Raw genomic sequence first — 14777 nt, 5'->3', positions numbered from 1 at the left:
CATCAAATATATATGGATATACCTTTATTAATATCAATATATTATTAGATATTATATATATAATATTTTAATTTTTAAATAATTTTTATTTATGACGTCATCCGGTTCGACCCCTATCGACCCCCGGTCGAACCCATTGACCCCTGACCACTGACCTCGGCCGAATCGCTATCCGGTCCGGTTCTGAAAACATAGCTCAGAATAAGAGATCCAGGGTCAACTCCTCAGAATAAGAGATCCCAAATTTGCTCATTCTGGATTACAGGTCAAAACTCATAAATGGGGAAGACCACGACCGTGCAACTGTTTAGAAAACTATGGGGGAACGACCTCTTAAATTTTTTGTTTTTCCCTATGCAAACAGTAATTTTTTTATCTTAAACACTGTTTGTTTTGAGGGAATGGGAGGGGAAGGAAAGAAAAGGAAATGGAGGGATAAATTTTTTAATGTTTGGATTGGTTTTCGAGGAGGGAAAGAAAAGGATTGGGAGGGAAAGAGAAGGATAAGGTTAGTTAACAGAGGGAAACAGAGGGAAAGGACACTAAAATTAATGGCGGAAATAGAGGGAAAGCACACTAAATGCACGGAAACCATTTTTAGTCTCTTTGTCACCATTTTTTAATCTCTTTGTCACCAATTTTTTCCGCCCAAAAATGGCCGGAAACAAAGGGAAAGGACACTAAAATTAATGAAAATCTTAAATTTTCATTAAAAAGTTATTATGTATTTATAAATTAAAATTTTAAATTATGGATAAAAACGTAACTAACACATGATAGTTTCCTTTCCTTTCCTTTCCTTCAGTAGTCCAAACAAAATGAATGAATCCAAATTTCCTCTACTCTCCTCTTTTTTCTTTTCTACTAGAATTCTCTCTTTTCCTTTCCTTCATCCAAACAGTGCCTTAGAAACTTCGGAGGGAACAAATGTGTGTGTTTGGATAGGAGATTATTTGAAATAATTATTATATAACTTTTTGAGATTTGATGTATGTGAGATAAAAAAAATAACTGAAAAGATAAAAATATAATGTGTTGAAAAATATATTTGTGATGCAAGCAAGTAATTTTTTGACAAATAATTCCTATCTAAACACACCCTTTCGTGTAGGAATGCCATTAACCTCACAGTGCTCATCAGAATTACAAGTCTAATCCAGAAATCAAAGTGTTTTGTTTAGGGACATAAGCGAGGCCCCAACACTTTATCTTCCGTGCCATAATGATGACCACAGTCGTGTGAAGCCTAAAATATTGAAATGAGGATACTTTTGCGATAAAGATTGGTTATGGATTCTCAAAAAGCTGCTACTGAGTTCATCAGTTACATCCATTATCCACTGAAACAAGAATTGTGGAATGGAATTTTTAAGTATTTTTATTAATACTTTTTCTTCCCTTCATGAGAGCTCAACGTAGAGTAGGAAGTAAAGATTTAAGCTTGTCTAAAATAAGATCAGTAGGACGATTTACAACACAATCTCGAAGTTGTATGATTGTTTAGGTAACAACCAGCAGGGGATGGTGCAGGTGTTGACAAACGAACAGAACAAATGCACATGGGAGAAGACCTACCAGCCCGTTACATCCGCCTCCCAAGAATTTCTTTCTATTATACAAATGTTGTTATGCCAATTCAGACCGGACAGACTAGATTGGTCGGAGTCGGAAGTTGAAGGCTTGGCTTCTGAATTCTGATAGAAGAGTCGAACTAGACTGATGGCCTTTTTTGTTTTAATTTTTATCATCCGTTCTCAACTCAAGTGGAACTTAACATTAAAGTAGTACTCCCTATGTCAGACATATTGATAGTTCTAGTTTTTTTGCATACAATTTAAAAAAAAAAAAGTAGTTAATTTTGTTGGAACAATAAATTTATATTACTATTTTTCTAAAATACCCTTACATTAAATAGAGTATAACTTTATACTCCATCCATCCCACTTTGATAGTCCTGTTTTCCTTTTTCGTCTGTCCCAAATTGTAGTTCACTTTCCAATTGAAGAATGTACGTAGTTGTCTTTTAATTTCTCTAAAATATCCTTATTTAATGTAAGTTGTTATTATTATAAACTACCTTATTTAATATAGATTGTTAGTATTGAATATAACTTACCCCATTTAACACGCATTTAGATTTTTCAAAACATATTGATATATGAAAAGCCAACTTTATTTAATGTAAGAGTATTTTAAGAAAATAGCAATCTAAATTTGTTTTTCAACAAAGTTAACTGCTTTTTCTTAAACGGTGTGAAAAAAAAAACTAGGACTATCAAAATGGGACAGAGGGAGTATTAATTATTCATGAAAACTTGAATTAATGGTTTATGAGAACTTGAATTGATGATCAAGAAAGAATCAATCCTCATTTTACATTATTTCACATTTTGACTTGAAATAATAACAAAGCTGGTTTTTCATATATCAATATGTTTTGAAAAATCTAAATGTATTAAATGGGGTAGGTTAACCATCTATATTACATAAGGTAGTTTATACTAATGACAACCTATATTGAATAAGGGTATTTTAGAGAAATTAAAAGATAACTACATTTTTCAATTGGAAAGTGAACTACAATTTGGGATAAACGAAAAAGAAAAACAGGACTATCAAAGTGGAGTGGAACAGAGGAGTACTATCAAAGACAGAACAATTGAATATGTCAATTTATTAGATGTGTTGATTCCCAAAAAGGGCCGACATTGTATCACATAAGCAATAAGACCTTGGAGTAGCATCGTGTTTCCGTGTTGATCATCAATTGTCAAACTTAAACGGAGAATTATTGTAAAGGGTCACATCTAGCATTCACACATACAAATTTCCACTCAAGAATAATTTTCTACCAAAAAAAAAAAAAGAAATGGTCGTCAATTGGGGTAGCCTGATTGCCACAGTATAGATAACATGTACTATTTTGATGCAGGGTGGCTATTGATAATGTAGCATATGAAGTGATTTATGTCATTATGGACCTTGCATAAAGAGCTGCAAACCGGCATGATGCACAAAAATGTTAATATGAAAATTTATGTCTCAAACAAGGATAAATCTTGGTATTTGTTTTAGTTTCATACCAATCTCCATTTCATTGATCAACCACCAAAAAAAAAAAAAAAAGAAAGGTTCTTGTTTCTTTGACCCTTTAAAGTTACTTGTAGTATTAAATAAAGCTCCTCAAAGTTAATTTTAATAAAGCAAATAGTACTTTTACATTTTTAAAAAAAAAGTAGCTTTAGAATGCATCTTTACTTAGTTTAGCAAACAACTCATCCATCCACAAGTAACATGAAACAAACTATAACTAACAATAGAAGTACTCTGATCTCTGACTTGAAAAACAACTACTTTTTAACTTCAAACACTGAAGCAGAAAGATTGGGGAACAGATGAACCCCAAATTGAAAGCATAGACATATTTCATTGAGTAGGCATAACCATCTTTATTCAATAGTACTACTGCTAGTATAAACTTATTGGGTTTTGGTAGAAAAACACAAATCTATGAACTCCTAATTCAAGTTAGGTCACCCAACCAAAGATTTTACTCTTTACTCATCCCTGTACCCAAATCTTCATCACTAGGACTAATCACATTTACTTCCTCTACTTCAAATCCTAAACACAAATTTTATAAACAAAAACTGAAAAACAAAAACAAAAAGATGAAATTACAAGAAACAAGAACAATGACAAAGTATAGCACTACATACAGATTAAGCAGCATCCACTAGAATCAGTTTTTTCACTTCTGAATCATCAATCAATGAATGCCAAAGACTCCCCATAGCTTCCCACGACCTAAGCTTTCCAACAGCTTCTTAGCGCCATCGACATTCTCCATCTCCACCAGTTTCTGCAAATGCGAACAAGCCCCAGAACCAACCATTTGTTTACGGCATTTCTTGGAATGAACCAGGGAGATGAGTATCAAAACAGGGTACTTCTTATCCAAATTCTGGACCAAGGGATCCAAAAGTTGAACTGCGCTAACAATCCCCTTTTCTTCCTTCTTGAAAATCCTCCTGTTCCCCGGGAATGCCATCAAACTCGACAATGCCTTTGCGGCTACTTCCTTTTCCTCAACTGCTTTTCCATCCATCATCCTCACCAACGCAGAAATGCATCCAATTTCGCCCAGTTCTTTCCGGGTTTTCGTGTTGTAACTCAATTCGTAAACAGCTTTAGCTGCAGCAATACGACACCCCAATACTCCGCAGCTCAAGACCCCAGCAACTCGATTCAGGAACCCATCAGCCACAAGATTTTCCACTATCAACGGACAAGAAGCTAAAATCTGAATCATAACAATTGCAACCTCGAGATTCTGAACTGAATTAATAGAATCCCAATAGTTTTTCATGCTCTCGATCACGCCTTCTCGAGCAATCAACAATTTAAGATTATCATCCTTAACAACCAAATTATTCAAACAACCTATAGCATTTTCCTGTGCCAATATAGTGCCTGAATTCGACAGCCCCAGTAAGATCATTACAGCGTTTTCCTCGATAAAATTCTCCTTAATTTCCGGATAAACGGATAAAATACGTAAAACTCCAGCAGCCATAGCTTGTGAATTTGGGGTACCATCGTTACAAATCTCTAATAATGACGAAACCCCTCCTCTTGACCCAATTGCCCTCGTATTTTCCTTGGAATTGCTCAGTACTTGGAGGACTATACAGGACTTTTCCTTGGCGAAAACGCTGCCAGATTCCAGAACCCGGAGGAGATTATTCAGCAAGCCGAGACCTTCCGCGATCAGAACATGCTTAATGGAATCAACGGTTGAGATTTTAGCGATCGCCGCCACGATTTTCTCCTTCATTTCCAGATGATGGGTGTTGGAATCCAGTGTTCTGACGAGCACCGGAACAATCCCCTGCGCCACCGCGATGAGAACGTTCTTGTCATCCTCTTGTAGAAGATTCAGCACCGAGTCAAGAACCGAATTCTTCGACTCGGTGGAGCCAATCTGAAGACGAGTTATGAGGTTGCGGAACTCGGCCCGGACGGATTCTCTAGTCGGTGTCGTTGCTGCTGGCGCTGCTGCAACGACGGCGTTCTGGGGGTGGAGGAGAACGCCGCTTTTGATGAGAACGTCGAGGTCTCTGGTGTGGTTGTCGAGCTTAGCCGTGATCGAGTCGACGTCGTTTTGAGTCTTGAGCTTCCCGTGAGGCGGGGTCGGCGCGTGGCAGAGCATGCACAACGAGAGCGCGTCGGTGAGTGTAGTGACAAGACTCTGAAGAAGGTCTACGGCTAGAGAACCGGTGGCGCTGGTTGTGGTAGCCGAGCATGAGTTACAAAGGTCGGAAACAAGGGATTCCAGAGTGGAGAGTTTCGAAGAAATGATAGACCATTTACTTTTGAAGCACTGGGCTTGTGGGACTGAGCTGGAGAGAGAACTGAGGAGCTGAGTTATGGAATTTGTTAGAGCTTTTACTTCATTTTCAGGTACTTTCATGGCTGATGTCTGGAGGTTTTTGGAGGGGATATTAGGGTTGAGAAGAGAATGGAGGCGGGAAGGGATGTGTATGTGTGAGGGGTGGCAGGAGGAAATGGTTAGAGGAAAACGACGAGCATATGAATATACGAAATAGGAGAAATAATGGAAGGCGGAGGTGTCTACTGTCAAGGGCAGACGCAGCTAGAGTGCGTGAAATCGATGGTGAAATTGGATTCGGGATAATTGAGAATTTTTTTTTAAACTACATTGTATTAGCCAAATAAGGATAGCAACAACAATTTTCAAATTCAAATCTTGTGCATCACATGGGTGAATTATGCAGGAAATATTTATTTAGAAAATCTAATGTTATTCAAACATAATTGTGTGGATAATATTTTCATCTAGGAAATCTTTATTTGGAAGATTTAATACTATTCAAACGTAATTGTGTGGATAATATTCTTATCTTGCAACACTTTTTTTTTTTTTGTATAGAATGTAATGACAACATTAAAAAATGATATAAGTCAAATAGTTTCAAAAATTTTAGTTCTACTAGATATGGAGATTTAAAAGAAAAGATGGGTTTTAAATTCATTTATTTTCATTTATCTTTCTATTGAAGATAAATCAAGAGATTCCATATGTTAAGGAAACTTTCCAGCTGCTTACAAGATGAAAAATTTGTTATTGGAGATACTTGGAAATTGTTGAAATAAGTGCAAGCTTTTTGTAACTAGATGGCATATTTTTCAACGTAAAAAGTTGAGCAAAAACAAAATGAGATAAGTATTATGGCAAGAAAATAACACTTCAACTCCATAAAAAGTGAGTTGTCTAATTTAGCCCCTGATTGATAACTCAATTCAGCACTTTAAATTTAATAGATTCAGATCTTAATATATTCAGACCGTTTGACAACAAAAATTAAATATCTGAATTAATTAAGTGACACTGAATTTTCTAGGCAAAATTTGCTCTCAAAATTAAGTGATAAATTATTCACTTATTACTAAATGTGATATGCACTCAAATGTATTAGTTTTAATATTTAACAATTCAATAACTTAATTAACTCATACTTCAGATTTCAATTTTCAGTTTTCAAACTTCAGTTTAATCAAATACATCCTTAGTATTTGAGCACACATTTAACGTATCATTTGACTTTTATAATATTGAAATTTCCAAATCATTATGTTGGACTTTTTTATTTTATCAGTTGAAATACTCTAATGTGAAAACTAAATATGAAAGGACCTCTCAACCAAAATCCTAAGTAGTAATAAGGTCAAATTTCAATAAAAAGAATAAATGACCATAAAATTCACACTAAAGCAATGAAACACACTTCAATATTAGAGAAAAGAATAGATTGTTTGGATTACATTTTTGAAGAATTTTTAGAGAAACTATGAATGCAATACTTTTTAAAATGTGATATAAGTTAAAAAAAAAAAAGTGACTACAAAATGTATTCATAAAGTAATAAAAAAAAAGCAATCCAAATAAGACGGTTAGGATGAGTGTTTACATATAATTAAACTCCATCGTGACAAGTAAAAAACAAAACTAGAGAAAATATGAAGGCATGGAGGCACGCGCTCAAACTAGGAAGTAAGAAGGAAATGGGTGCCAGAATTGGGAGACGAGCCCAAAGGAGGTCAGAGTCTTTGAGGGTGTAGTTAAGAAGTGGGGTTTGGGATCCTTACTCTGTTGCAATAAATTATACTATAATGATAGCGATGCTTTTCTCAAGGACACAAGACAGATAGACTATGTAAAGTTTCCAGGTTCCTTCTGCCTTCTCTTCATGGTTCATCCTCGTCAGCCCTTTAGCCTTACTGACGGTTACACATTTAACGTAACAGCCATTGCATGAGTTGTCAGTTGTGGGTAACCGAGTTGGTTGAATTTGACCTTTTCTTTTTTGATTTTTCCCAATGAAATTGACCTCTTCTTGTTTCCGGATTTTGTCAAATTTATCGTCCAAATTGCATGGACTATACAATTTAGAGAATTACTCCAATTTGTTGATTTCTACTCATTTTTTTCCGTTTGCACCAATAAAATGGCATATTAACAAGCTGAATTGATTTTGAATTGATGCTCTACCCAAATTGAACTTCAATAATAATTGGATTGCTTGTGTTTCAAAATCAGTCGAATTTATTGAGTTACTAACAAACTCGAGCTTGACGAGCATATATTCTATCATCACTGAAATTCAATTTAACTTGTGGTTGAGCTCTATCAAACTTAATTTAGGTTTAATTAAGCTCAAAAAATACAAAATAATGATATTGAGATTTTTTTTTCTTTAAGGAAATCATAGATTTTTCATATGAATTATGATAATCGACTTTTCGGTGAGTTAAACTAATCTTTAAAGTTTTTAAAATATGAGTCTCACCTCCAATGCCTCTCAAGCTCAACTCAATTTTCATCAAAGGCTGAATATTGTCGAGTTTTTGATAGAATTACAAGAGTATAACTTGAAAGTAACTTAATTTGCTTACAGCCTCAACCTTAGATAAACTTCAAATTACGTTACACGTACATACATGTAGCTTAAGCACTGATTGTCTTTTTTTTCCCTGGTAACAATCATGGGTTAATGTTAACAATGGGGGTGCAAAATAAAAACTTACAGAAGCATCAAGAAACATAAAAATATCATAGTGGTGGCTAACTCACTGATAAAGAATCAATAAATTGATAATAATTAATAAGGTCACTGGGTAGTTGGACTGAGATACTTGATCTAAGAATATTAATAAGTACAAGGCAAGCTAGCCTATAACCTAAACCTTAAGCAAATCCAAACTGAAAATAAAAGAGAAACTACTTCAACGATTAAATAAATATTACTACATATTGATAACAGGATTGGGTCGTGCATTAAAATATAATAACTACTAAAACTGGGCATTGGCATGCGGGTGATATAAATTCCCCTTACGCGAAGGAATCTGTTTGTTGTGGGATTCTTACACTTTACAGTTGTAATTATGAATTTCTTATAGACCTTATCAAAGTAGTACGTACTGGTATTATTCCAGTCAGTTAAATAGTTATTTTAGCGTACGTTTGTCGGCATTTTTCTTTTCTCGTAGTGCCCCTTAAAGGTTAAAAGTTTACTGGTTTCACGGGCTGATTCTTTTAAGCGGCGGCAGTGAAAAAAAGGGTTAATTAATATTCCCTCCGTCCCACTTTGATAGTTCTGATTTTTTTTTCACACAGTTTAAGAAAAAATAATTAAATTTATTGGAACAATCAATTTAGGTAGCTATTTTTCTAAAATACCCTCACATTAATTAGAGTACAACTTTATGAGAACTTGAATTGATGGTAAAAAAAAGAATCAACTCTTATTAAATGGAGTAGGTTTATAGTAACAACAACTTACATTGAATAAGGGTATTTTAGAAAAATTAAAATATAACTACATTCTTCAATTGGAAAGTAGACTATAATTTGAGACAGATCAAAAAGGAAAATAGGACTATCAAAGTGGGATGAAGGGAGTATTAAAATACAGAAGGAAGAGAAAGGAAAGGAGGGATTTGGCTGCCAGCCACTTTTGCTGAAAGTGAGAAAAAAGAGGGTTTGATGAGGCAGTTAAGATTACTGATACTGTTGGTAACTTTTTTAACTGGCACGTAGCTATCTCCACGCAGGTCAACTCGATCGTAGGTTGACTTGATGAAAGTCGGGCTCCAAAGGCTGGAGGCACCGGTGAACCTCAAATAGTAAAAGCCTAAAAGGTAGCTTTTTTTTGTCAAAAGTCAAATAGTAAAAGGTTGGTTTGACTGGTGAGGTTTTTTTCTTGGGTATTTAGATAAAATTTTATTGCAATTTACTATATAGAAATTATAGAAAAACATGTATTTTAAAGTTTGAAGAAAAAATTTCTCTGTCTCTCTTTTTTTTTTTTTTTTTTTTTTTTTTTTTCTTTCCTTCTCGTATTGCCATTGGTCTTCCTCCTCCTCCCTTTTTACCGCCAGCTAGCACCACCACCTTCTTTTCTTTTTTCTTCTCTCTCTCTCTCCTATCTTCTTCTCTATTTTCTTCTCACACTCTCTTTCTTCCACACCTTCCTTCTCTAGCCATACAACGGGAGGGGTGGGGAGAGGAGGAGGAGAGGAGTCAAAAAAGAGAAAGGAGAGAGGAGGTGTCGATGCTAGTGGTGGGTTGAGATGAAAGAGGAGGAAGAAAAAGAAGAAGAAAAGGAAATAAAGAAAAAATTTGTGCGTTTTTTGGGTATATTAGAGTGTGTATATTCAAAACTTTGAGATATTTTTAGATGATTATTGTAGGCAAAATTGTAAAAAGAAAAATTATCTATTAAAAAACATGGTCCGATTATGTAGTGTTGAGAGTAGGGTTGCAAATGAGTCGAGTCGAGTCAAGTTTTAAATTTATCGAGCTGATCTCAACTCAATAATAGGTAGGCTCGAGCTCGAGTCGACAAGTCTCGCGAGCTGTAGCTCGATTTCTGGCTCGCGAGCAACTCGAATTGTCAGCTCATAATGTAACTCGAATTTTTGACACGTAAACAGCTCGTTAGCTCGAGTTTTTGGAAATTAATTTAATAAAAATAATAAATAATTATTTTTTAATAAATAATAAAATATTAAAAAAATATATGTAATTATACTATTAAAATAATATATATATCTAGTTCGCGAGTTAACGAACTTAATATTTTGACCTCAAGTTTGACTTGAGCCGCTCCTAGTTTGCACTCCTAGTTGAGAGCCCTCTTCACAAGAAATAAAAAAAGAAATAAAAATGTCCAAGCTCAATCATGGGCATGTCTGACATACAACATTTTCTCCAAAAAGACAAAAGTAGTTTTCAATCTTGTAAAATTGTAAAACGTGCGAATCTTTTTTATAACATGTCATAAAATAATCCTAATTCAGATAGATCAAAATTTTCATACGTAAATAAAGTAATTGTTTCCTTTGGCACCTTTTGTCTTGGAGGATAAAAAGACTTCTATAGATTAGTTTAGAAACAAGGGAAGCTTTTTTAATTGTCAATTTTGTCAGGAAGGCAATGCTGTTGTTTTCAAGTTGTCAAATAATAAAAATAACAAATTCTGGAATAAACTTGACAAATTAATTTGAGCCTCGAGGTACCCAACCGATCAAGAATCAGTAACAAAAAAAACAAAGAAAAGCAGATTAGTTGGTCAAAGTCCATCCTAAAGCTTAAATACAAAATCAAGGCTTCTACAACTTTTTTAGCCACATGCGAGGATTTACAGTCCATTCGAGGGAGATATTGTGAAGTTTCATTAGACAATGAAAATGGAAATCTTCGTTTTCTTAAATAAATTACACACGCTTCTAGGTAAACTTGTTATAATTAGGTAGCTACTTTGTTTTTAGCACTAAACGTTTCTACTAATTTCCAACTGGTGAGATTAACAATTCAATAAGAAATTACTTCACATGTTCCTGTGTACACCTGACTGCAGGCTCATGATTCATTGAACACAGTCAGATACCCTCACTTCCTGTTTTACTATCTGTTTCATTTTTTATTACATAACTACCTTTCCTTCATAAACTATATTTTAATTTTTTGTACTTCTTACTATTAAGTAACTACTAATATAATAAAAAATAAATACAACAGTTTCAAAAAAAAGCAATATATAATAAAAATTACAAAATATGACAAAAAAATTGATAAAAAAAAATCTCATTTTCTATGTACTCTGATTTTTATTTTTTTTTGAGCGTGTTAAAATTTGTGTATTATTCAGTTAATAGATATTGGAACATAAGGAAACAAAAAAGAATTAAAATATGATGTTTATGAATAAGAAATAACAATATAATTAAAAATGAGACTGAAAGTGAAACAAAGAGCGAAACAGAAGATCTGTTTACAATTTAAGATCTCTAGGAAAAAAAAAAAAAAGCAAATCCAGAACATATAACTGATAATTTGCCTGATTGACGCGTTGAGGATCAGGCCCATTTTGTTGACTATTTCTTAAGTTAATTAAATCAGAGATCCATGATGATAACAATAATGATGCAATAGATTATTTGGACTTTGGGTGGTGTGAAGCAAAGCATATATCAATTAATTGATTAAGATGGTTAATTAATATATACAAATTGAATTCTCAATGATGACCTAATCATAGTTCATTTGATTTATATGTATACTAGTCCCATTGACTTCAATATTTTAAAACTTAATATAGATTGGTAGAAGTTATTATCAAACGTCAACACGAATTGATTACAATTAGATTATTAGATTTAACTAATATAGAGCAAGTATACCAAAGCGTCTTAGTTTATTAGATTGCTTAAGTGTGCTATTATTTGTTTATTAAACCAATTTTTTAGCTCAACTTCTATTAATAGAACGGTCAATTACGTTAAGTGTTTTTAAATTTGGAGAAAATTGGTGCTTATTCATCATGTTGAGGCTGGTGAGGTTGGTAAGAGCAGTTAAATCTTACGTAACAAAATCAAGAAATGCAAAAGCTAGTTATTACCAATTGATGTAATGTATACAACAGTTGCCTCTGACGATTTCTTTTTTTTTTTTTTCCCTCTAATGTAAGTTTTTTTTTTTTTTTTTCCAAAAATTTATGTTAAGTGTTTTTTTTTTTAATGTATGCAACACTTGCTAAATTTTAGTGAATTGCTACTCGAGTGGGGAAAGTGGACTAACGGATTCAGAGGTCCTTATCACTTTTTTATGGCAACCTGGTTATGGAGAATTTCCAGCTGCCCTATTTTTATGAAAACGATCATGGCCACTCTTGTAAAATTTGTGCTGGCTGGCCATGTAAACACGATGAAGAAAATATTCCACATTCATTTTTTTTCTGCACCATGCCCCACAACCTGCGGGATAAATTGGGTCAGGTCATGCCCGTTGATCCACACGTAGATAAATCCAAACTAATGAATGATTTGGTGAGCTGTTCGTAACCATGAACTGGGATCTCAGGTTCATAAAACTTTTTAGGTTTAAACATTTGGATATGTAACTATGTATGCAAATCTTTAAAACTAGAGGTACTTGAGCTGTGCAAAGCACAGCTTGGGTCCCCTCGAAATTTAGTCAAACACATAACATCAAATTATTTTGGCACATGATAAATCAATAGAAATATAGGAGAAAATTGGGCCTCAAAACAATTAAAATTAACAAATGTTATTTGAACTCTCATTTTTGTTAATCACATTTTCACTATTATTTTTATCATATAGTTTTTATTTATTGTAGGAATACAATTAATAAAATATGGAGTATAAATAAAATTTCCCTCAAAATTTGTTGTGAAGAGAAATTCCATCTATGAAGTTAATACCCCTATTTATTGTGATTTGAATAAAGATTTTTGAACTATTATTATGATAATACCCAAAAAAGAGAGAAAATCAATACACTACAAAGTGCATTGCTGTATTAATTAGCAGCATAGTCTTAGTTGTAACTAAATCAAAAGCAGTCATAATGCTTCCAGTATTTTAATAATGAGAAAAAGTTTAGAAAGCCACTAAGACATGTCACAATCTTCAACATCAATATAACTTACTCTAAAGTTTCACATTTTTCTTTCTTTATTTATTTAAATCCCGTTTAAAGGTGACAACATTATCCTGCAGCTCCAGAATATAAATAGCAAGGTTAGATAAAAAATATGAATTGCTACGTTTCCAGATCTACATATACAAATTAGAATTGAACCATTTTTTTTATTGCAAAAACATCTTCCTAATCAAAATTGAATTTTCTAACAATTTTTAATTGTGACTTCTACCACCAACTACAATTTTTATATGCCAACCCAATTGATACTACAGAACCTGAATAATTAAAAAACAAACAAAAATTAACGTTAGTTTAAATATATACAAAATCTTATAGAACACAGAGGTAGAAGAATGCCTAACTAGATTTATCTTGGTGGAAGCATCACATGATATATCTTTTCTCTTTAAAAAATACACAAAATTGTAGATAATTACAAAATGTAACCAAAAAACAAAGAAAAAGAAAAAAAATGTGAAGTAAGAAATCAAATCGTGGGAGGAGAAAAGAAAAGAAAGAATTATTGTTCTATTCTTCATAGAAAATGATCATTGGTATAAAATGAATTCTAAGATCTTTTTACATATTTTAATATTTCACCTTTTATCCATGAAAAATACCAAATAATAGCATCATCCTATAAATTTAACAAACAAATGCCAGTTGACTATAACATTATGATCGAAGAATAGAGCAAATATGAGAGATTAGACATGAAGAAAAAAAAGGAAGAAAAGAAAATGTAAAATGGGATAAAAAAAATAATAAAAACTTCTCTTTGTTAAGTAGCTAATCATCTCGACGAAAAAAAAGAACATGGCAACAATTTTAGTTAGATTAGTTTTAAAAAATAAAAAATAATAGCACTTGCCGCAAGAAGAAGAAGAAGAGACACAGTTGATTTTCTGAAGGAGAAAAAATATTTTAATTATTTTGGCCCAATTGAATCAAAAAAGGGAATGAAAAGTTTAGCTAAAATGACCAAGAATCCACTTGTCAAAAATATATGCAATACATGTGTCAAAAAGATGGGGTGCTATAGTAACTTGGCTTTTTTCTTATATATAATAGGTAGATATGTGCATTTGGAATTAAGATGCAATCGCAATAAATTTTATTACTAAAATTGCTGGAAATCGTGGAGCAAATTTATGGGAGAATTCCAGAGGGATTTAGCATAGTTACATGATTTGGTATGAAGAACCAATTCATGAGTTGCTTTGTTTGCATCCCTAGGAACCCAATTTACATTGATAGAGATGTGATCTGATAAAGCTATTCTAATGTCATCAATCAAAGATCCGATTGCAGACAAGGCATCCTCAGTAGAGCGCAGATTATGAATGATTTTCAGCGCATCACCTTCAAGAATACATTGTGGAAGATGAACAAATCTTTTGCCACAAAGATAGCTTCCCTAGCAGCAGCTGCCTCAGCCACTTCTAAAGTAACAAACTAACAATACCACGAATTGAGCATGTTTTACAATGGGCCAAGATTGAGCATGTTTTGGGTTCATATGATTTGAGGGGCTGAGGTAAGTTTGTTACACCATATGATAATGGACCAAGGCAGAGCCAGATACGATTACATTAGTAGGGCAAATTCATTTTCCATGAAGCAATTGTAGGCCAGCTATGTGGCTTGTTCGGAAAACACAGTACGCTGTTCTAGATAGAAAGCCTTCAGGAAAACTTGATCCATCTCGGTCCAATTTCATTACTGGTTTTTGTAAGTCTAC

General features: G+C 33.3%; 1 protein-coding gene across 1 annotated transcript; it reads right to left on the bottom strand.

Moving 5' to 3' along the window:
• Positions 1–3434: 3434 nt before the first annotated feature.
• On the bottom strand, positions 3435–5554 carry LOC113767404. Its single transcript, XM_027311486.1, has one exon. It carries the CDS (start codon positions 5471–5473, stop codon positions 3770–3772), a length of 1704 nt encoding a protein of 567 aa, XP_027167287.1. The 5' UTR covers positions 5474–5554; the 3' UTR covers positions 3435–3769.
• Between the last annotated feature and the right edge of the window lie 9223 nt (positions 5555–14777).

The sequence above is a fragment of the Coffea eugenioides genome, chromosome 4, assembly GCF_003713205.1.
Source record: "Coffea eugenioides isolate CCC68of chromosome 4, Ceug_1.0, whole genome shotgun sequence".
In the NCBI taxonomy this organism is placed as follows: domain Eukaryota; kingdom Viridiplantae; phylum Streptophyta; class Magnoliopsida; order Gentianales; family Rubiaceae; genus Coffea; species Coffea eugenioides.
The sequence above is the reverse complement of the archived record's forward strand: the minus strand, read 5'-3'. Positions and strand labels throughout refer to the sequence as shown.

Excerpts from the sequence above, each read along its gene's own strand:
- LOC113767404 (XM_027311486.1), bottom strand. The coding sequence starts at position 5,473 with ATGAAAGTACCTGAAAATGAAGTAAAAGCTCTAACAAATTCCATAACT.